A 23,518-nucleotide genomic window follows, 5' to 3' on the forward strand; every position below is an offset into this window, starting at 1 on the left:
TTTTTTGTAAATCTTGTTTTAGTTACTAATATAAATTTATAGTTTCATTTAGTCATGCTATACCATATCCAGTGATCTCTGCTAGTGATTATCTGTTTTCTAATTCTAATTACTTGAGTGATGAATGTGTCTTTGAACTTAAGCGTGAACCTGTCCTGATGACTTTGGGAACAGCCATAGGTTGGAAAGCAGAGGGAAATCTTAAGGGAAAAGATCACAGAAACCTTTGTTTCTGAAGTTGCCAGGAGTAGGCAAGTTCTATCGGTACTTTTAACAAGCGGTGTATACAGTAAAACCTGAAGTTGTGTTGCAGATTTCCTTAATCTGCATGGAACCCAGACTGGTGGCAGTGAGCCTGGTCACAGGTCTAACCTTGTGACTGAGCCGTCTTCTGTAACACCACAGCATTAAAGCCTTTGCTTACAGACTAAACCACCAGCCAGAATACTGCGTATGGAAGACTCTTTGCTAATAATAGCACTGGCTCAGGTGGAAATAAACAATGTTATAGAGACATATTTTTACATGTGTCTATGGTAAGATTTTTTTCCCCCCACAGATCACATTCTCGATCTAAAAGGCCCACGCATGCCAAAATAGAAGAGACTATATCAGCCTCTCTGCAATGAATTTTTTTTTAATCTACCTGCCCCCCACTTTCTATTTTGAAATATTTCAGAAGTACAGAAAAGTTGAAATAGCAGCACAATAAACATCTGTTCACCCTCTTCTTAGATACAGTAATTGTTCACATTTTGCTATATTTGCTTTATTCCTATAAAATAAATAAATGGATAAATTAAAAAATTTACATATATGTATGCATGTATACACACTCCCTCTCTCCAGCACTCATCTCCTGAATAAAAAGGATAAACACCTACATAACCACAGCCCCTATTATCACATCTAAGAAAATTAATCATACTTCCTTAATATCATCTAATATTCAGTCCATATTCACATTTCTCTAGTTGTTGTAAGAATGTCTTTTGTAGCTTTTTAAAATTGAATAGTATCTGATTTAGGTTGACAAGTTGGAATTTGTTGTTCTGTCTTTTTAGACTCTTAATTCTTAGTCACTCAAACTTTTTTTCATGACATAAGCTTTTTAAACCATTTAACGTTACAGAATGTCCCATATTCTGGATTTTAAAATTTTCTCTTAATGTCAATTAACTTATTCCTCTATAGCCCTGTATTTCCTGTAAACTGGAAGTTAGAATTAGAGGCTTGATTCTCGTTAAACATTTTTGGCAAGAATGTTTAGATTATTTCATAGATTATAAAACCCCTTCATAGATTATTTAGGAAGGGCGATTATTTAGGAAGGGCATGTACTAATGGCTGCAATTGACTTTGAACTGCATCAAAGTAAAATGGATAAGGAGAGTGATAGATATGTGGTAAAGTTAGTACTGTATAGTAGAACGTTAGATGGTATGAGTACAAATTTTCACCATAAAATTCTTTCATTGTTGCTGTATGTTTTAAATTTCTCACAATAAAACATTGGGGCAAAATGCTTTGTAAGTAATATTCACCTCATATTACCACATATCAAGAGGCATATAATGTCAAGTTGTAGCATTAATCATAATGTCAAAGTAACGACCACCAGGTCTTGTCTTTGCAGTTTATAAATAATCTACGGGGTATCGTTTTGCTATTGGATGAATATCCTCTTGAACCTTTTGCCAATGGTCTTAACATCCATGATGCTCACCATCTGACTCAGCTATCCCATCGGGATTGCAGAGTGGTGATCATCTAACCTACCATCCCGTCAGCACTTACCAGCTGCCTGTTTCTCTGCAAAGAACTTTCATTTTTAGATATTTTTCTAGATATACAAGCAAACCTCTCAAAATAATGACTTTGTTGCTGCCATTAGTTAAATATTCTAAAGCAGCACAGCTCAGTAGAAATATAATGCAAATGACATATGCAATGTTAAATTATCTATAACCACATTTTCAAAGGTGAGAAGAAGTAGCTAAACTTAACAATTATTTTATTTAACAAATATGTATTATTACTTCAACATTTAATCAGTACTTTTTAAATTATTGAAGTTCTCTCCCTCGCTCCCTCCTTTTTTCTTCATGTCTTCCTTTCTCTTTGTACTGATTCTTTGAAATACAGTATGTATTTTACACTTAAAGCATGTATCATTTCCAATGAGTCGCATTTCAAGTGTTCAGTAACAAACCACACGTGGCTAGTGGCTATCTTATAGGGCAGCAGAGTCTTAAAATTTATCCCAGTTGAAGCAACATGTCAAACTCAGCTCCAAACAGTCTTCCCAAAGACCTCACTTCTCCCATGACTCACAGCAGAACAAATCACATGGAGAGGACAAAAATCTGGCACGTGTCCTGTTTAATAGAGCAGCTTAGGTTGATAGCGGGGGTTCGGCTAGGTAAATAAGAAACTGTGCTTAGGGGTTTTATAAGCCTGGTCACATTCCAGCAGTTGGTTACCAGGGGAATACCAGAGGCATTGTTAGGATGTTCCAAAATGTATAGGGCAGAGCAGTTGTGACTTTGGAGGGCAAACACTAGGCATCTATGTCAGGCAATCAGCCTCCTTAAGAGAAAGGAGTTTTGTCTCTTGGATTTGGCCCTTAAAATAGTGCCTAACATACAGTCTAATCATACCGTAGTTGATGGGACAAAATTCCCACCCTGGGATTTCAAGGCTGGGCTCCAGTCCCAAGCAGGGTACCAGGATACCAGGGAAATGAATGCACTGGAAACAGGAAGGGGGACTAAGGTGCAGCAATCAGGCTGCAGCAGCATTCTTTTGCAACTAATCTGATATGATAACACTGCCTCCTGCAGAATAGTACTATTGGAATCCGGTGTTTCAGCACGGGGGTGATACTGTGTCCTTTGGAAGCTGTTTTTTAAAGAATGTGTTGTTGTTTTATTTTTAATCTTATTTCCTATTTCAATTTATCTTGGAACCGGAGCTAGATTCACCCATCACCAGGAAATTGGAGGAATGTGGAACTAAGGCATTGAAACAGGAAAAATAGGAAAGGACTAAACATCATTCATCCAGCTGTTCATTAGGAGCTGTTTCCTTTAAGGAGGTAGTGCCCCTTTTTAAGAATAAGTTTCCCTAATTATATGCATTTGCTGGTCAATGAAGTTGCATTTCCAACTGTCCCCAGCTTTTCTGTTTTTTATTTGAAAACCAAATCCATACTGGTTCTGAGTTCTTTATAGTCAGGTTTTCTATAGGACATAATTTAAAGTTAGCTGAAGAGAAGAGGATGAGTTCATAATTGTCAGTTGGTTGTTTCCGTTGCCTCAACAGTAATTGGATGTTAGCAATTGAAATCTTAAGTTTTTAAAGTTTTTCTTCGCACTTTAACATTTATTATAAGAGCTAATATGATAAAGAATTCTTTCTAGATAAATGCAGTTTTATTTTGTTGACTTTAAAATAACCTTTGATATTAGCTAAAGAATTGTATTGTTTCTTCTTATTCCATGGACACTTTGAAACTACTATTATGTTTGGATAAGATGAACTAAAATTACGTTAGCATCTAAGAATAGCCTATCCACTGTCTAGTCAATAGTTGCTTATAGTAGTACATCAGAATCTTCTCTCCACCTAAATGTCCCTAGTCGAGAACTGGTTAAGTAAATAACCATAGTGGAATGCTATGGAGGCTATATAGCTGGGTTTTTTTTGGTGGTTGTTGTTGTTTTTAAAGTTGGCTTTATATGACTTGGTGTTATATGTGGTAGTATCAAATTGATACGTGAATAAAGAAACAAAACAGTGGATATGATATGTTGCCATTTCTATAGGGGGAGTACATACATACATACATACAGGTACGTATATATACTTTCATAAACACAGACCATCTCTGGAAAGCTGTATTAAGAATTGGTAAGAATGGCTTTGGAGGGGAACTGAGAGACTGTTAACTATATAACCTCCTGGGTCTTTCTAAATTTTGTGCCATGTACTTATACTATATATTTTAAAAATACATGTAAAGTGTACTGAAAAGGAAAGAGGAAGAAAGGAAAGAAGGAAGGGAGGGAGGGAGGAAAAGAGGGAAAGAGGCAAAAAAGAAATGAATCTGCCTTTAACAGATACAAAAACCCCTGAAAAACCTGGGTTCCCATAGTCCAGACCTGCTTCTGAGAGGCAGTTAGGTAGAAAATAAGATGTCAATGATTTTTATTGATAGGTAGGTAGTTCATTTCATAAATTATTCTCTGTCCAGGATAGACAGCTCATCAGAAGAAATGTAAATGGTACCATCCCTTTGCATATATATGAGAAACAATGCAAAATTAAGGAAAACCACAAAATGAAAAAGTACTTTTTCTCTTTTATCTAAATTTACGCATTTAGGAAACAAACAAAAAATATTTGTACATTGTCTATCCCTGTGCTTAGAGCATTTCTCTCTGTATACCTAGATTGAAGTTCTCTTTTTCATCCTCTTATTCTGGATCCATTTGGATAGGGGTTTTTGTTCTTGTTGTTTTTGTCTCTCTTTAAGTGGACTCAGCAAGAAAAATATAGGGTGGATATTTAGCTTATTTTTACTGCTAATCCAATATATATATAGATATAGTGTACTTCTCTGATAAACAGACCCGTCGTCAGAATTTCCCAGCATAACCCAAAGCCTGCCAAGGCATATGAATAAAAGAGGCTGATGGAAACTGATCAAGTATGTTTTATCTTGTTTCTCATGAAAATATTTACAAGAAAATGCCTAGTTTTTAGAAAGAAGTCAGTACTAAATGCAGCATAGTTGACATCAAAAGCCCCTTTATTTAATCAAATTAAGCTGAACAGTCTTTTCTCTCGTCTAATTTAAACATTACTATAACAGACAGGGTGTGCTGCGTTCCTCTTGGCTCATGGCACCAATTCCGCATATTTCTAAACTAAACAATTAAATATAGTTTGCCAGGAGGCTTATGCAGCAAGCACATGAAGTGGATTTGGAGAGCAGAAGTGATGCCTCCTCCATCCTTCACTGTTGCCCTGTCAGACCCTCAGGGAAATCACGTGTGTGACATGGGTGGGAGAAGACGAGAAATTATTTTTGGAGAAGCTAGTTTTGTGAACAGAGAAGTAATGACATGATTATAGACATTCTTTTATTAGCTGATTGGCAAAGGCTCACCCAGAAGTAAACCTGATAAGCAAGAAAATTATCATATATACACAGAGAACATTTATCAAAATTTTAAACTGTCAGCAAATTAGGAAGAGGTCTTTGTTTTTTGTTTTTTTCCCTTCTGTTGGGTTTAGATTTGCTAGATAAATGGGCAAAAATTTGTCTTAACAGGAGTACATATATCATGTGGGAAAGAAATTCTGAAAAGAAAATAGGTAACGCACTTCCTGTAAGGAAAAAAAAAAGTGGGTTGTTTAGCAAACTGAGAACTCCTATATTTTACTTCAGAGGGGTTTAAAGTTTTATATACTTTGTTTCTGCATTCTGGTGTCATATTTTTCTGTCAAAGTCAATAATTTTGAACCCATTCTTGGGTTATTCATTGTTCTCTATCCATTTCAACCAAAGCAAGATGAGCCAAGGTTTCTAGAACAAATCTGTTTATCGGAGTGTTTCCAGAGTGCTTCTTGTACTATTTTTAAATACTGCTATATTGAAAAAGAAAAGGAAGCAAGAAAAAAACTCTCGAAATTAATGTGATAATTTTTCAAATGAAGTATACTGAAAGGTTGAACGTATTCAGTTTCCACCTTCTGTGCATAAATTGCCTTTATTTCTTTTAACGTAGTTAAGCCAATACTTTTTTCTCTTTTCTTTTTTCCCTCCTTCCTTCTCTCTCCCTCTTTCTTTTCCTTCCTGACCAATTTTATTTCATCTAAATTTTATTTTTATAAAAGATCTGGACAACACAGAATATTATAAAGAAGCATAGTTATATTATCAATAAATCCAATACCAAGAAAGAACCATTATTATCAGTTGGCTTATTTCCTTCAACGTTATAATTAAGGTTCTTTGTATTCTTCATTTTATTTGTACCCATTTATCACTCTACTTAACTAAGAAAGCATGCCGTAATTATAGATGTGGCCTCCTAGTTGAAATTCACTCACTCACCTATTCCCCATTCTCCACTCATTGAAGCCCTGAAACTCTATTTTCAGAGGCAGGCATTAGATGAGAGGATCTACTGCCTTACCCATTCTGTTTCTGCCTGTCCTGGTCAGCTGATAGCAGCTTGGCTGTTTTGGACCTTTTATCATGACTGTTGAACAAAATTTATATAGTCTAATTAGATAGATTCCAGAGCCCTTGTTGTGCTATAATTCCTGCTTGCATTCAGAAAAGGACCAAAACAAAGCCCTCCAGCCCCCAAGTTCCGTGTTATGCCTAAAATTTATTGACCTTGAATTAGGCCCAGACCTAATTGCCAAGTTATGTTGGCAGAATGAAACCCTCTTTTTTGAACTGTCTAAAGTAGGGTTTCAGTTTAGAGTTTCATAGTATGCGTATGTAGGCCAGGAATTTTCAGCAGCAAATTCTTCCTGTAAAGGGCCAGATAATAGCGGGCTATATGGTCTCTGTCACAGCTACTCAACTGCCAGTGTAGTGTGAAAAAGAGGCAATATGTAAATGAATGAGTGTGGCGGTGTTCCAACAAAACTTTATTTAAACTGTGGCAACAGGCCATCGTTCGCCACACGTTAAGCCATGAACCTCTAAAGCAGTATATGATGACGTACTTGTCCCTTTGAGGAAAAAGTTAAATATTTACATTACACATAATAGGAAATTATGTATCTATTAAGGGTTTATACAGAAATGAAAACTAAAAATATTCTGAATGATACAAAACGCATTGACCATAAAAGAACAGATTGACAAAGAAATTAAGATCACAAATCATACTATAAATAAAGATAAAAGTCAAATGACAAACTGGAAAAAAAATATTTGTATTCTGTATGACTAGCAATTCAGGTATGGTTTCTACATACCAATAAGATGAATAACTCAAAAGAAAAAATGGACAAAAAAATACAGATTCACAAAAAAAGATATATAATGGTCAGTAAACAGGAAAAGATGCTCATTCTTACGAACAGTGCAATCTCTATTAAAGGGAAATGTTTTGCCTGCTAAGTTTACAAATGTGAATAATTAGTAATACAGTACTCAGTGTGTTGGGTTACATGGAGAAATACACAACTGGGGATGGTTGTGCTGTCTTATGTTAGTTCCATGCTATTGTGCAACAGATTACCCCACAACTTAGCAGCTGACAGCAAACATTTACCATCTCACAGTTTCTGTCAGTCAGGAATCCAGGAGTGGCTTAGTTAAGTGGCTCTGGCTCAGTGTTCTGAGCTGTAGTCGAGCTGTCAGCCAGGGCTGCAGTCCCTGGGGCTGGCCAGGGTACTTCCAAGGCCACTCCCGTGAGTGTTGACAAGGCCCCGTTCCTTACCACCTGTCGGCCAGAGACATCAGGTCCTCTCTGCATGAACCTCGCCATTGGCTCCTGTGTGTCCTTACAACGTGGCAGCTAGTTTTTTCCTGAGCAAGCCATCCAAGAGACAGACTCCACAGTGTATTCTATAATCTAACACTGGAAGTGACACACCGTTACTTCTACCGTATGTTATTAGTCACACAGACTAATCCTTGTACAGTGTGGGAAGGGACTGCACAACAGGGTGAATACCAGAAGGCGGGGACCCTTAGGAACCACCTTGGAGGCTATAATTGGGACTGTATTGGGACTGTATGCCTACAGCCTTATTTCTCTCTGTCAGCTGGGTTCTGCAGTTCTCCACATGCTGTCTCCTGCAGCTAGAATGTCCAACATGGCTTTTGTCCCCTCAAATGTCTGGCATCTGTTGGGTTTGGCAGGAGCACCTGGCGGCTGGCTGGACATCTTTTACCCACATGGCTAGCAAAATGAATCTGAGATTTTAGAGCTGAGCAATTTGAAGAGGGATGTCATTTACTCAGATGGCAAAGACTGCAGAACAGGTGTGGAGAGAAAATCAGGATTAGTTAAAATATTTGGCATCTGTATAAGAGAATGCATGTCTGGAATACTGTTCTGCCATAAGAAAAGATGAAATAATACCATTTGGGACAACATGGATGGATCTTGAGATTATAATGCTAAGCGAAATAAGTCAGACAGAAAAAGTAGAGAACCATATGATTTCGCTGATATGTGGTATATAAAACTGAAAACAAAAAAAAAAAACAAGACAAATGAAGAAACAAAAATTCATAGACACAGACAATACTTTAGTGGTTACGAGAAAGTAAAGGTGGTAGATGAGGGTAAAGGGGATCAAATATATGGTGATGGAAAGAGAACTGACTCTGGGTGGTGAATACACAATGTGATATAGAGATGATGTATTACAGAATTGTACACCTGAAACCTACGTAATTTCACTATCAATTGTCACCTCAATAAATTTTTATTTAAAAAAAAGAGAGAGAGAGAGAACGCATATCATCATGCAGCCATTAAGGGGATCTACAAATAGATTCATATATAGTGAAGTAGAAATACTACCCATGGTATTAATTGTAAAGTGCAATAAATAATGATTTCTGTTACGAAGAGAAAGAAATATGTATTTGTTAATATGTGCATTATTATTCTTCCACAAAATTCTAACAAGCTCTAACCTGTCTTTCTAAGGCTCTCTTAAGAGTTTGGATTTTATTCCATAGGCAGTGGGAACTTTTTGAAGGTTTTTGATCAACAGAGTGATATCATAATTATGCTTTGGGAAGATGAATTTAACTGTAAAGAAGGAAAGAGCAATGGGAGAGCCAGAGACTGAACTCTATGAAAGCATGCCAAGTTATATTTAAATTCTTTGAAATAAGTCTATGGAAGTCAGAGACAATGTTACTTTCTTTGTTTTATTCATATATTCTAGCCTAGAATAAGCCATGTAAAAAGGGTTTGATAAGTGGTAAATGCATGAATACATGTGTCATCAACAGTTCAGGTTGTTAGAGAAGAGGCTAGTCTGAATTAGTAAAATATCTCAATTATAAATATTTTTTCATTTGTTTTATTATGTTCAAGAGGTAACAAAATAATACAGCATTAACAGGTAGTAGGCCTGTGGAAATCTGATTTAGTTAGTAGACTAAAAGCATATAAAATACTATCTTTTCTTTGATGCTACATGCGACTTTTTAAAAAACAGTTTACAACAATTAGGGTTATTTTAAATTCACCTCCTACTTGCGTATATACTTCAAGGTCTCCATTTTCTCAATAACAGTAAGTTCTTTGAATGATAATGAAAGTTGCTGAACATAGAGGGAGTATATTCAAAAAGATTAAAACTGTCAAATAGGAATTTCAAGAGAGATTTTTCAGAGAAAGATATTCTGATTAAGTTGTCACTGAGCAAAAGATCATACTTCTCTATTTCTCGAAAGAGCAAGATGTTGGGTCTTGTTTTGAAAAATGACACAAAGATAAAAGACAAATGACGAACTAAAAAAAAATGACATATTAAAATAACTGGTGACATTTTAAGGAAGAGTTTTTGTCTCTTCAGATTTTTATTTTGGTCAAATAATTTTCTTTAATATAAATATCAAATGTATTGGGCCTATAAATTTCCATGTAGAGGCAAAAGTTTATTGTTGGTTTCATGATGTGTTGTCATATAGACTTTAATAAATTGCAAGATATTTGCTAAAAATGCTTTGTTTATTCCAGGGGCTACACTAAGTATGAGACCGGCCCCCATTCCAATAGAGGACCCAGAATGGAGACAAACGCCTCCCCCAGTCTCTGCCACATCTGGAACCTTCCGACTACGACGAGGGAGTCGATTTACCTGGAGAAAGGAGTGCCTGGCTGTCATGGAAAGGTACATTTCTCCTTTTCCTATGATCAGTCTCCAAAACTTAGGAAAGAGAGAAACTGATAAAATTTGGACAGTTTTTATTTCAAACAAGTAATTAGGGACCTTCTATCTCTAAAAGTATTTTGGAATATTATAAATGGTGTATTATTGAAATAAAAGTTAATATCTATCAATATAGTTTAATAATGTCCTTAGTAATTTAAGAAACTTTAGAAGATTTTTCTTTTTTTTTATTAGTTTAGATCTTTGTATTATATTTTTGGGAAAACTCTTTGAGGTCTTATTTACAACAAAAGTATTGAATAATTGTATAGAAGGCCACTGAGATTTTATTAAATTTTTTAAATCTTTCAATTACAGTTGATATACAATATTATATTAGTTTCAGGTACACAATATGATTATACATTTCTATAACTTACAAAGTGATCACCCCAATAAGTCTGCCCGTCTGACAACATAACGCAGTTATTACAATATTATTGACTATATTCCCTATGCTGTGCTTTACATCCCTGTGACTATTTTTATAACTGGCAATTTATACTTCTTAATCCCTTCACCTTTTTCACCCATCTTGCCAAACCCCCGTATTGTGGCAACCAATTGATGGCAACCATCAATTTGTTCTCTGAATCTATGAATTTGTTTCTATTTTGTTTGTTCATTTTGTTTTTTAGATTCCACATATAAGTAAAATCATATGACATTTCTCTGTATGACTTATTTCTCTGTCTGACTTACTTCACTTAGCATAGTACCCTCTAGGTCCATCCATGTTGTTGCAAATAACAAGATTTCATTCTTTTTTATGGTTAAGTAATATTCCTTTGTATATGTATACTATATCTTCTTTATACATTCATCTGTTGATAGACACTTAGGTTGCTTTTATATCTTGGCTATTGTAAAGAATGCTGCAATGAACATAGGGGTGCATGTATCTTTTCGAATTAGTGTTAATGGATTTCTTCATATAAATACCAAAGATATTTATGGATTTTGTCAGATAAATACAAAAGTAGAATTGCTGGGTCATATGGTAGTTCTATTTTTAATTTTTTGAGGAACCCTCATATTATTTTCCATAGTGGTGCTCCCATTTACATTCCCACCAATAATGCACAAGAGTTCCCTTTTCTCCTTGTCCTCACCATTACTTGTTTGTTGATTTATTAATGATAGCAAATCTGACAGGTGTGAGGTGATATCTCATTGTGGTTTTAATTTGCATTTCCCTGATGATGAGTAATGTTGAGCATCTTTTCATGTCTTTTGGCCATCTGTATGTCCTCTTTGGAGAAATATCTATTCAGGGCCTCTGCCTATTTTTTAATCAGATTGCTTTTTTGTTGTTAAATTGTATGAGCTCCTTATCTGTTTTGGATATTAACCCCTTATCAGATGTTTCTTTGGCGAATATCTTCTCCTGTTCAGGACGGTGTCTTTTCATTCGCTCTGCAAAAACTCTTTAGTTTGATGTAGTCGCATTTGTTTGTTTTTTCTTTTGTTTATTCTTTCTTTTGTTTCCCTTGCCTGAGGAGACATCCAAAAATATATTACTAAAAGCAGTGTCAGAGAGTTTACTACCTATGTTTTCTTCTAGGAGTTTTATGGTTTGGGGTCTTACATTTAAGTCTTTAATCCATTTCGAGTTTATTCTTGTGTATAGTGTAAAAAAGTGATCCAGCTTCATTCTTTTACATGAATCTGTCCAGTTTTCCCAACATTTATTGAAGAGAGTGTCTTTACCCTATTTTGTAGTCTTGCCTCCTGTGTCATAGAGTAATTGACCGTATAGGCATGGGTTTATTTCTGGGTTCTCTATTCTGTTCCATTGATCTATGTGTCTGTTTTTATGCCAGTACTATGCTGTTTTGATAACTATAGCCTTGTAGTATAGTTTGATATCAGATATCTTCTTTCTCAAGATGGCTTTGGCTATTCAGGGTCTTTTGTGGTTCCTTTTGTATTTTAAGATTATTTGTTCTAGTTCTGTGAAAAATGACATTGGTATTTTGATAGGGATTGAATTGAATCTGTAGATTACTTTGGGTAGTATGGACATTTTAACGATATTTAGTCTTCCTATCCATGAGGACGGTATACCTTTCCATTTATTTTTTTTCTTCTTCAGTTTCTTCAGTGTTTTATTATTTTGTGAGTACAGGTCTTTTACCTCCTTGGTTAAATTTATTCCTAGGTATTTTACTCTTTTTGATGTAATTGTAAATGGGATTGTTTTCTTAATTTCTCTTTCTGTTAGTTTGTTTTTGGTGTATAAAAGTGTAACTGATTTCTGAATATTAATTTTTATCCTGCTACTTGACTGAATTAATTTATCAATTCTAATAGTTTTTGGTGGAATCTTTAGGGTTCTCTATATATAGTATCATGTGATCTGCAAATACTGACAGCTTTACTTCTTTCCATTTTGGATGCCTTTATTTATTTTTCTTGTCTGACTGCCGTGCCTAGGACTGCCAATATGTTGAGTGAAAGTGGGCATCCTTGTCTTATTCCTGATCTTAAAGAAAACAGTTTCAGCTTCTCACTGCTGAATATGATGTTAGTGTAGGCTTTTCATAAATCGCCTTTATTCTGTTGAGGTATGTTCCCTCTATCCCCACTTGCTGAGAGTATTTATCATAAATGGATGTTGGATTTTGTGTGATGCTTTTTCTGCATTTACTGATATGTTCATATGATTTTTACCCCTCATTTTATTTATGTGGTGTATCACATTAATTGATATATGGATATTGAACCAACCTTGCATCCAGGAATAAATCCCACTTGATCATGGTGTATGAGGTTTTTAATGTGTTGCTGAATTCAGTTTGCTAATATTTTGTTGAAAATTTTTGCATCTATGTTCATCAGGGATATTGGCTTATAATTTTTTTTTTCTTGGTAGTATCTTTGTCTGGTTTTTGTACCAGAGTAATGCTGGGGAGGCCACTGAGATTCTTCGATAAGGATTGTGGCCTAAATGAGCTTAGTCCCAAAGATTAGAAATAATTGTTTTTGACTTTGATTTGGTAATTAATCCTCTGGTTCTAGGCACCAGAACCTGATCCATAGTAGATGTTCAGTACTTTTTAAACTTAAATTTGACCTTGGCTTCAGTTTTCCCATATGAAATGGTATAAATTAATTAAATATGATTATGAAGTGTTAAATGTATAGAATTCTCCTTTTAGTCTCCTATCTATAAATATTGTTTACAGAATTTTATTTTGATGGCAAGTTTTATCTGCAATAAGATAGTAATTTTCTGCTAGAAAATTATTTACTTTATAAAATTAAATGTACCAAAAAAGAATAAAATAAGCAGAGGTAAAAACAATTGAATTTTCATATTGAGATTTCTCAATAATTTTAATAATAGAAAAGAATGCAATTGAATGTTTAAAACTAGGTTTAATTTCTAAGCTGATATAGAATACATATTTACATTGAGATAGCTTTACATGTTTGTTTGTTGTTTTTGTTTTTTTCCCCCTCAATTATCTAATCTGACCAGTTGAATGGCATACTGGAAAGAATATTTGACTCAAGAGTCAGACCTAAAATCTGGTTTTGGCTTTGCTAGTAACTCAGCTGTGCAACTTTGTTCAGGTTACAAACTCTGAGCTGTAGCTTCCTCATCTACAAAATGAAGTTTTTCAATAGCCAATAATGAATTATATGTCATCTGAGACTTCGGCATGTCCCTTCCTATCTATTTCCTGATTATTTCCCAGCTCATTAACATCACTGCCTGAAAGAGAGGGAGATTTGAAATGCTGACGTTCAGGCCAGGATTTTGTCCTTGTGATCAAGTTGAAATTAAAAGGTTTGCTTAAGGAAAAGTTTGGATCTAGTAGCCAGCGTGAGACTGTAGATTATCACTGATGTTATCATCTGTTCCTTTTCTCACTCTCTTTATTATAGATAAGAGTAAAAACCATTTATTGAATAAAGTGAATCTTTACATGCTCGAGTAGTCAGTGTAAGAATGAAACTTTATTGTCCTAGAGACCTGACATTTACAATCTGCTTTATTTTTCTCATGTAGAAATTTTGATTCTTTTAAATATTTTCCTCAGAATTTACCATGTAACAAACGTGAGTTTAAATAATATCTAACTGATTTGCAAAGTTGTACATTTTCCTCTGTATAACAAAATAAGCTTTGGTTTTAGTTTCTAGTTGGTTTAACTTCTGCTTGTGCTATTGACTCATTTAATTTTTTCGTGAAGATATATTCATCGCATAATGTCAGTGTGAGGAAGGATTAATTTATAATTTGATAACATTAATAACAATAGGTTATATTCCTAAGGCATTTTCAGAATTGAACATTGAAGGCTTTGTGATTCCTTTGGTTGTTTTTTTCCTGAGGCAACAAGAACTAGCTACAGAATCACAGTGATTAAATTTCAGTGAAGAAGTTACTGAGCACTTACCCTGTGTAAGGCTCCCATTTAATCTTAATCTTCACATGTCATCCTTAATTTTAATCAATAAGTGTCTTTAATCCAGGAATTGGTTGTCCTTGGTTTAATGTTATTATACCTGGCAAAACCAGTAAGAAAGTATATGGTTTATTCCAATAATTGCAAAAATGCAAAGAGCCTATCAGAATATTTAACAGCAATAGGAGAGAAGGTCATAGTATGATTTTAACTGTGAAAATGGAACTTTTTACTTTTTAACATAAAATATAAATCCCCTAGTCTCAGAGCAAAGCATGATACTTTTTTGTAGATTGATGGGTGAATAAGTACATACACACAGACTGTAAAACCATCAAAGTGGTAGCCTTACTCAAATGTATAAGTCAAAAATTATTCCGTTCTTCACACTGTGCACCAATTTCAAATGAGTCAAAAAATTGAATCTACATAAATAATAGAAGAAAATATGAAGGATTCCTCCATATCCTGGAAATGGAGAAATTTTTCTTAATTATGACTAAAAAATCTAAAAGCAATAAAGAAAATGGTTGATTAATTTGATTACATAAATTAGAAGAAAAACTTTGGGTGAGGGAACTATGAGCAAAGTTAAAAAAAAGGGGGGGGGGAAATATTTGCCATTTGTTATTAACCCTGGTATATAAAGAACTTTTAAAAGAGAGAGATCAAAACTTTATAGAAAAATGGACTAAAGCTACCAGGAGAAAGATAAATGCAAATGGTACTTAAATATATGAAAAAACATTCAATTTAACTCAGAGTAAGAGAAATTAAAATTACACTGAGATATCATTCTTGTCCTATCACATCGGCAAAAATCCAAAAAGTTCCACAATATTTTCTATTCATTGAGCTGTATAGAAATGGGCACTCTCATACATTGCTTGTGGGAGTGCAAAATGGAAAAATTTTGTGAAGAGAAATTTGATAGTATAAGGGAAAATTATCCATAGATTTGCCCCTTGACTCAGCAGTCCCACGTCTAGAGAATTATCCCAAAGACATTGGCAAAAATATGAAAAGGTAACAGTCCTGTTTGTAATAATATAAAAATAATGAATACAATCTATATGTGTGTTGATAGTGGACTGGGTGAATACACTATAGTACATCCATATGTTGGATGTCTAGGCTCACGTAATGGAGTTTATGCAGCTGAAAGAAGGAGTGAATTTTTCTTTTCACAGAATGAAAATAATACTGTGACTTTCTGTAGTATTGCTATTAAATATTTTGAAAGGCTTTTTTGCATTTTTTGCAACTTTTGGAATGAATAATTCTCTATAGTGATTGCCAGGGTATGATATTTCTAAAAAAAAAAAAAAGAGCACTGTCAATTGCATACAGTAAGTTATCATTTATGTATTTATACATTTGCTTATAATGTGTTTTTAAATGAAGGAGTAAACTAAAATAAATAAAATGGTTACCAATGGGGGCGGAAAAACAGATTGGAGGGAACAAGGATAGCAGCTAGACTTCTGAATATACCTTATTTTGACTGTAATCATGTGAATATTTTACATAATTATAAAACAAAATTAAATTCAAATGGCGGAGGGAGAGGTGATACCTGAAAAATAACTGAAATGAAAAAAACAAGCCTGTGTATAAAAGTTGGTGACTTAAACTCTCAGGAACTATATCAAATAACTTTGCAACACAGTATTTTGACTATGCTTTCCTGGTGGGATACAGCTTACGAATAAAAAGAACTACAAAGAAAAGAATCTTATGCTGTTCTTGCTAATTTTGATAATATTGTTACTCAGGTAGTATTTTTATTTGCATAGATACTGATATACGTAAAACAAGTCATTATATTAATGTGATTAGGAACCAAGGTTTTCAATGTAAAAGAGATACAAACAAAATCAAAAGAATTAAGTAAAACTATAATCTTGTGTATGTATATACACAAAGGTAGACATTTATCTCAAATTTATTCTTTCAGTAACAGCCTTATTGAGATACAGTTCACCTATTTAAAGTGTGTAGTACAGTGCTTTTTAGTATATTACAGTTATGCAACCATCACAATTTTAGAACATTCTCTTCACCCCCCAAAAAAAATCCTGTGTCCATTAGCAGTCACTCCTTTTTTCCTCCAACCCTATGTAACCATCAGTCCACTTTCTCTATATATATTAATAGATTTGCCTATTCTGGACATTTCATATGAGTGGAATTATACAATCTGTGGCCTTTTGTGACTCACTTTCATTTAGCGTAATGTTTTCAAGGTCCATCCCTATTGTAGCATATGTCAGTATTTCATTCCTTTTTACTGCCAAATAATATTCCATTATATAGATATTCCATATTTTATTTATTCATTCGTCAGTTGATGGAATTTGGGGTTGTTTCTAGTTTTTAGCTATTATGAATAATGGGTCGTATAGTAATTCTGTGTTCAACCATTTGAGGAACTGCCAGGCTATTTTCCAAAGTCGATGCACCATTTTACATCCCACCCAGCATGATGGTTCCAGTTTCTCACCAACATTTGTTATTGTCTGTCTGATTGTTATCAGACAACATTTGTTATAGCTGTCCTAGTGTATGTGAAGTAGAATCTCATTGGTTTTGTAGGATCTCATTTGATTTGCATTTCCCTGACTAAGGATGTTGAGTATCTTTTCATATGTTTATTGGCTATTTGTGTGTCTTTGGAGAAATGTCTATTTAGATCCTTTGACAATTTTTAAAATTGGATTATTTGTCTTTTTATATTGTCTTTTTAGATTTCTTTATGTATTCTAGGTACAAGTCCCTTATCAGATATATGGTTTACAAATATTTTCTGCCCTTCTATGGGTGGTCTTTTCACATTCTTGATGATGACCTGGGAACATACAAGTTTTTAATTTTGATGAAGTCCAATTTATTTTTTTATCTATTGTTTGTGCCTTTATTGTCTTATCCAAGAAGGCTTTGCCCACATCAAAGTCACCAAAGTTTATCCCTATGTTTTTCCTAAGAGTTTTAGACTTTTAACTCTCACATTTAGGTCTTTGATTCATTTTGAGTTGATTTTTGTATATGATGTAAGGTAGCGATCCAACATCATTATTTTGCATGTGAATATCCAGTTGTTACAGCAGCGTTAAAAAAAACTATTCTTTTCCCATTGATTACTCTTGGCAACCTTGTCAAAGATCAATTGACTATAAATGTGAGGGTGTATTTCTGGACTCTCAATTCTATTCCATTGATCTGTGTGTCTATCCATATGGCATACCACACTGTCATGATTATTGTAATACTGTAGTACATTTTGAAATATGAAAGCATGACTTCTCTACTTTCTGCCTTTTTAAAGATTGTTTTAGCTATTCTGGTTCCCTTTGAATTTTAGAATCATCTTATCAATTTCTGCTACAAAGTCTCCTATAATTTTGATGGGAAATCCTGTAGTCCTGAATTTGAATTTTAAATAATGATATAAATTCATTATATTTTCTCTTAAAAAATAAAGGGGGAGGAGTTTTCCACTCTGCCTACTCAAAAAGCCTATAGACAATTATTGACCTAGTAGGAATCAAAATGCCTCGGGCCTGTTGTGTTCATAAGCGCCACTAGCCCTCCTTGAAAAAAATGTCTGATTCCAGGCCTGGGGCAGGAAATATACATGATGAGACTGGACATCTTGTTAAAGCAACGCCATTCCAGATAAGTGAGTGATATCAAAAGGACTCAGGAGCTAAGTTGAAGAATCTCTCACTGTCCAAAGAAGGTGGCAATTCAATTAGTAGTTATACCAATTGTAATAGATTGAAGCATATCAAATTTATTAAGAATTCATGTATATTTATACAGAGGAATATTACTTGGCTATAAAGAAGAATGAAATCTTATCATTTGCAATGATATTGATGGACCTAGAGAACATTATGCTAAGTAAAATAAGTCAGTTGGAGAAAGACAAATACCATGTGATCTCACTTATATGTGGAATCTAAAGAACTGAACAAATGAGCAAAGTAACCAGAAATAGTCTCAGAGATATAGAGAAAAACTGATGGTTGCTAGAAGGGAGGGGGATGGCAATGAGGGAGAAGGTGAGGGGATTAGACAGCATAAATTAGTAACTACAATATTGCCATGGGGATATGAAAGACAGTTTGGGGAATATAATCAATAATGTAAAGATTTTGCAGGGTGTCAGATGGGCACATGTCTTATTAAGGAGACCACTTATGGACGGAGTAGATGCTTGACACTGTATTATATACCTAAAACTGAAGCTGAATAATATTGTATGTTAACTATAATTTAATATACATATAGTCACGGGATATGGAGTACAGCATAGGGAATAGAGTCAATGGAATTGCAGTAGATACCGTGTTTCCCCGAAAATAAGACCTAGCCGGACAATCAGCTCTAATGCATCTTTTCGAGGAAAAATTAATATAAGACCAGGATATATTAAGACCCGATCTTATATGATATACGACCAGATCTTATAGTAAAATAAGACTGGGTCTTATATTAATTTTTGCTCCAAAAGAAGCATTAGAGCTGATTGTCTGGCTAGGTCTTATTTTTGGAGAAACATGGTATATATACAATGTCAGAGGGGCAATAGATTGGGGGAGGAGGGTTACCACTTTGTGAAGGGTGAAATGTCTAGCTATTGCATTGTTTTGTACACCTGAAACTAATAAAAATTTTTTTAATAAAAGAATTCATGTATAATAATAATGCTATAAAAATTATTAGTCACACCTGGAGAATGTTAGAGAACCAACTAAATATTTGAAAATGGTAAAAGGAAAGAACTGAGCATTTAATCTGCCTTTCATATGTGAACCTTATCTCCAATTAATCAAAAAAAAATTTCTCTGATGAAGGATACCAGTGAATAAATGAAAAAAGAATAATGTAATTAAAATATTATCATTTTGCAAACTCCTAATGAAATAATAGGTCTAACAATGATCATTAATAGCTGCTAACATCTCAAAAGGTCAGATAGCGAGGCATTATGTACCTCTTGGAGTATGTACACAACACCACCAGTAGAGTACACTTTCTAACAAAATTGAGACTGAATCAAATCAAGCCTTTAGATCCAGCTCCAAGTTTATAAGAAATATGGAACAAAGTTCTGTTAAACAATGCCCCGGGGATTCAAGTCAACAAAATCACTAATGTAAGAGACCCTAAGAATAATGACTTAGTTTCTTCAAGGTATTTAAAAAAAAATCTGTTAGCCAGTTGAGGAAATTCGAGCACTGACTGGATAAATGATGATTCTTGTTTCAGTTATGATAATGGTTGCTTATATGTAAATGGTGCTATATTTATTAACAGTAAGAGTTCTTTGTCTTTTAGAAATGTATACTGAAATGTATAATAATATAAAATGATACAATATCTAGGATTTACTTCAAAAAAACTCAAAGCAGAAAGGCAGGAGCAAGGGTGTGGATAAAACAAGAGAAGACTCAGTAAGTTGATGATTTCTTTAGCTTGGTGATACTTACCTGGGGGTTCATGGTGCGGTCCTGTCTTTTTGCATATATATTGTATGTGTGTAAATACAAATATAAAGTAAAAACCAAACATTAAGTCCACTGCAATAGTTTAGAAAATTTTCTGTTACCATGACAGAAACAGATAAATATTTCACTAATTCACATATCAAAATTATTATGCTTCTGCATCCTTTTCCATATCTATCCCTGTTTTTCAAAGTACAAGATTTAATAATTCATCATTTGTAATGATTGGTACATTTTCTCTAATTAGCATTCATTCATTCATTCATTCATTCACCTGTTCATCAAGCATGTATTTTTACACACTGCATTTGGTAGATATATCTCTTGAGTGGCTTAATTTGTAATAGTTCCTTACACACACACAAACGTTTTTCATATTGTTTATTGAAGAGACCAAGGACTTCTCCTATTGAGTTTCCTACACTTATATTTGGCCAATTACATCTGTATAATGTCTCTTAACATGATGCCATGTTGTCTGTAGAGTGGTAGTTAAATCTAGAGTCTTGATTAGATTCTGGTTCAATTGTTTGGTATATAACTGGGGCTTTGTTCTTCCTCTTACATCATGTAAAGAGGCACATAATGTCTGGTTGTTCCATTTTTAGTAATTATAAGATTAGTCAATGGATTCAGTGCTGTTTCTGATCCACTTATTAGAAAGTTCCCCCATCTATCAAATAGTTTTAGGGTAGTAATTCTTAACGTTTGCTGCATATTAGGAACACCTGGGAACTTTTAAAAATACCAATGAGAATTTACTCCTGACCAACTGAATCATAAATTTCTGGGTGTGAGACCTAGGCAGAGATATATTTGAAAAGTTCCCAAGTGATTCTAAAGGGCAGCCAGGATTGAGAACCACTGTTTTGTCCTCCATTGATGATTTTTTTCCCCAGTCACTTTTTTAATAAGGGGTTGCAAAATGGTTGTATTCCAGTTTTTTCATTTCTTTTGCATTAATCAGCTGGATTCCTCTATGAAAAAAGAACTTTCTCTCAACTCTTTAGTTACCCTGAAATATATTAGCTCACGAACTTGGAGGGGGTGGATGGCACTAGCGTATAAGCAGTTATGGAACTGAGGAATAAATGCTATTATGAAGGTGGGTAATAAGTTTATGGGATCATGGGATGCAAACAAGCAGAGGAAAGAGTCCAGAAGACTTTACCAAAGTGGCCACGTTCTAACAGATGAGTAGGAGTTCACCAGTTGGAGAATCAGAGATACGATGTGGTAACGTTAGGAGGTTATCAGGAAGGAGTTCTTTGTGGCAGGACGTAGTGTTTTTCATCAGGAGCATCTCTACTGGACTATTCAGTATGACTACTTAGTCATACCATGCAAGCTGTAATTAAGTAAATGCCATGCTTAATTATACCACAGCTTTGGCCTTCAGGCTTCATCATAAAGGAGATGATACCTGATCAGATTGGTCTATTGGATAATATTAGTGGGGAGATGGGCAAGAAATCAGCCAGTCAAGGATGTGTGTGAGCACATACCAGATGCCTACAGTCAACAGGAGATAAATGTAAAATAAACATAAGTTGTACTATCTGCCCTATCTTAAGGCAGTAATAGCTTACATTTGAGTAGGATTTTACAGTTTGTGTATAATGAATGGTCTTATTGATAATTATTCCATATGATAATTGATCTTATTTAATCTTCACAATTCTCTGTAGATATTTTATCATTTAAAGTTTATTTTTAAGAGCCTTAGTAAAAGGAAGTAATTAGCCTATGAGTAAACGGATTGGAGGAGGGATAGAGGGAGGCGAGCTAGGAGGCTGTTAGAGTAATCTATGCATGAGTGATGAGGGCCCAGACTATAATGTCAAAGCAAAGGGAAGAAAATTAATAGGAGGTAATAGACATCAGGAAAACATTGAAGATAAAAAACAACCTAACCTAGTTACATATTGAACATAAACATGATGGAACAGGAAGTATAAAGAAGACCTTAGCAAAGAGCATTCATCTGGGAGATAGTATCTGTATGTACCATAGGAAGTAGTTCGACTTTGGGCAAATCATTCAACATCTCTTAACCCCAACTGCCATATTTATAAAAAGAATAGTTAAGTATTAAGATATAGTCAAAAGTGGATGGGCTTTGAAGTCATACAGACAGACGTACTAGTTAGTCCCAGCTTCACTGTATGTTAATCTTTAGGAATTTTGATTTTCTGTAAAATGGAGATGGTTATTATGAGAAGAGTTACGAGAGTTATGTGAAATAATGTGTGTCAAGCACATAGTAGATAGAATGCCTTCGTCACAACCAGTGTTGAAGAAATGTTCTTTTGCCATCTAAGTCTCTTCCACCTAGAGCTTTGACCATGAAGTTACCTCAAGATTTCTGTGTTAGGAGATTTCAGCGGCATTAGAAATGGAGATTTAGGAGTCATCAATATATGAGACATAGCTAAAGTCATGAGTATAAATGAAACATGGTGAAATCCAGCTCTTCTGTTTCTGCATTTTTGTCTTATAGTCTTTCCGCATTTTTGCAGCTAAATATGGCTGGAGGAAAACTTAAAACTCTGCTGACTGATCTCATTTTAAATTCATGACCATGAACCTCAAGTGGGTCGTTAATTCTGCCAGTCATACTCTACCTTCCCGGTTCATTCTTTTCAACTCTCCTAAACAATTATTTCACACTTTGTTCTTTCTGCATACTCCCTATCCTCATTCTCCTGGTGACCTTGCTTCCTATTTAAATGAGGAAAGTGAAGCACTCAGAGAAGAATTCCACCAACTACCCACCTGCTAGCACATAACACACATACTCTGTTCCTGCCTCTTACCATCCCCAAAGCACTTCAATAATGTTCCTTAGCACATATCGTAGTGCCTGACTTACAGTATATGCTCATTAGGTATGTATGTGTGTGTGTATGTATGTATGTATGTATGTATTCATTCCCCTTTTTTGGCCTTTTCCACTTCTCTGACCTCATTGCATTATCTATACCACATATTTGACTTTTAAAATATCAGTTCCAGAAACATTTATTGTCACAAAGGACAATATCATGTGATTCTATTTATATGTAATATCCAGAATAGGCAAATCCGTAGAGACAGAAAGTAGATATGCGGTTACCTAGTGCTGGAGGATAGAGGTATTTTGGGTTGGGGGTGAAAGCTAAGGAGTGCTGGGTTTTTTTTCTGGTGATGAAAATTTCCCAAATTGATTGTGGTGATGCTCACAGAACTCTTGTGAACATACCCAAAGCTACGGAATTACACACTTTACATGGGTGAATTTTTTGGTATGTGAATTATGCGTCAATAAAGCTGTTTTTTAAAAAAGAAACATTTAGTGCACTAATAGGAGCTTCACATATATTTATTTTCCACATTTAATCCTCACTGCAGTCCTGGTTTCTCCTTTTTCTTTTTCTTTTTTTTTTTTTTTTCAGGGTGAAATAAAGGTGTGAGAAGCTGTGCCAGGAAGGCTGGCCCTTTCATTCCACCCTTCTTTTCTTTTTTTTTTTTTTTTTTTTTTTAAAGATTTTTATTGGGGAAGGGGAACAGGACTTTGCTGGGGAACAGTGTGTCAATCTTAGTTGTGGAGAGTGTGGAGAGCTTCAAGTTGTTGTCCTTTCAGTCTTAGTTGTGGAGGGCGCAGCTCAGCTCCAG

The 23,518-nt window shown here is 34.5% G+C and overlaps 1 protein-coding gene across 10 annotated transcripts in view; it reads left to right on the top strand.

Annotated features, from left to right (window-relative positions):
• Window positions 1-23,518, top strand: part of HMBOX1 (homeobox containing 1) — a 185,228-nt gene that overhangs the window by 110,929 nt on the left and 50,781 nt on the right. For all 10 annotated transcript variants that reach the window (XR_004425653.1, XM_033135064.1, XM_033135058.1 and 7 more), the window contains exon 6: window positions 9,741-9,894. Coding sequence is in view for 9 of the 10 variants with exons in the window: in XM_033135064.1 (XP_032990955.1) it covers window positions 9,741-9,894 (154 nt within the window). In the remaining variant the exon portion in view is untranslated. The remainder of the gene's footprint in view (window positions 1-9,740; window positions 9,895-23,518) is intronic.

This window comes from Rhinolophus ferrumequinum, chromosome 18 (genome assembly GCF_004115265.2).
Source record: "Rhinolophus ferrumequinum isolate MPI-CBG mRhiFer1 chromosome 18, mRhiFer1_v1.p, whole genome shotgun sequence".
Classification (NCBI taxonomy): Eukaryota; Metazoa; Chordata; class Mammalia; order Chiroptera; family Rhinolophidae; genus Rhinolophus; species Rhinolophus ferrumequinum.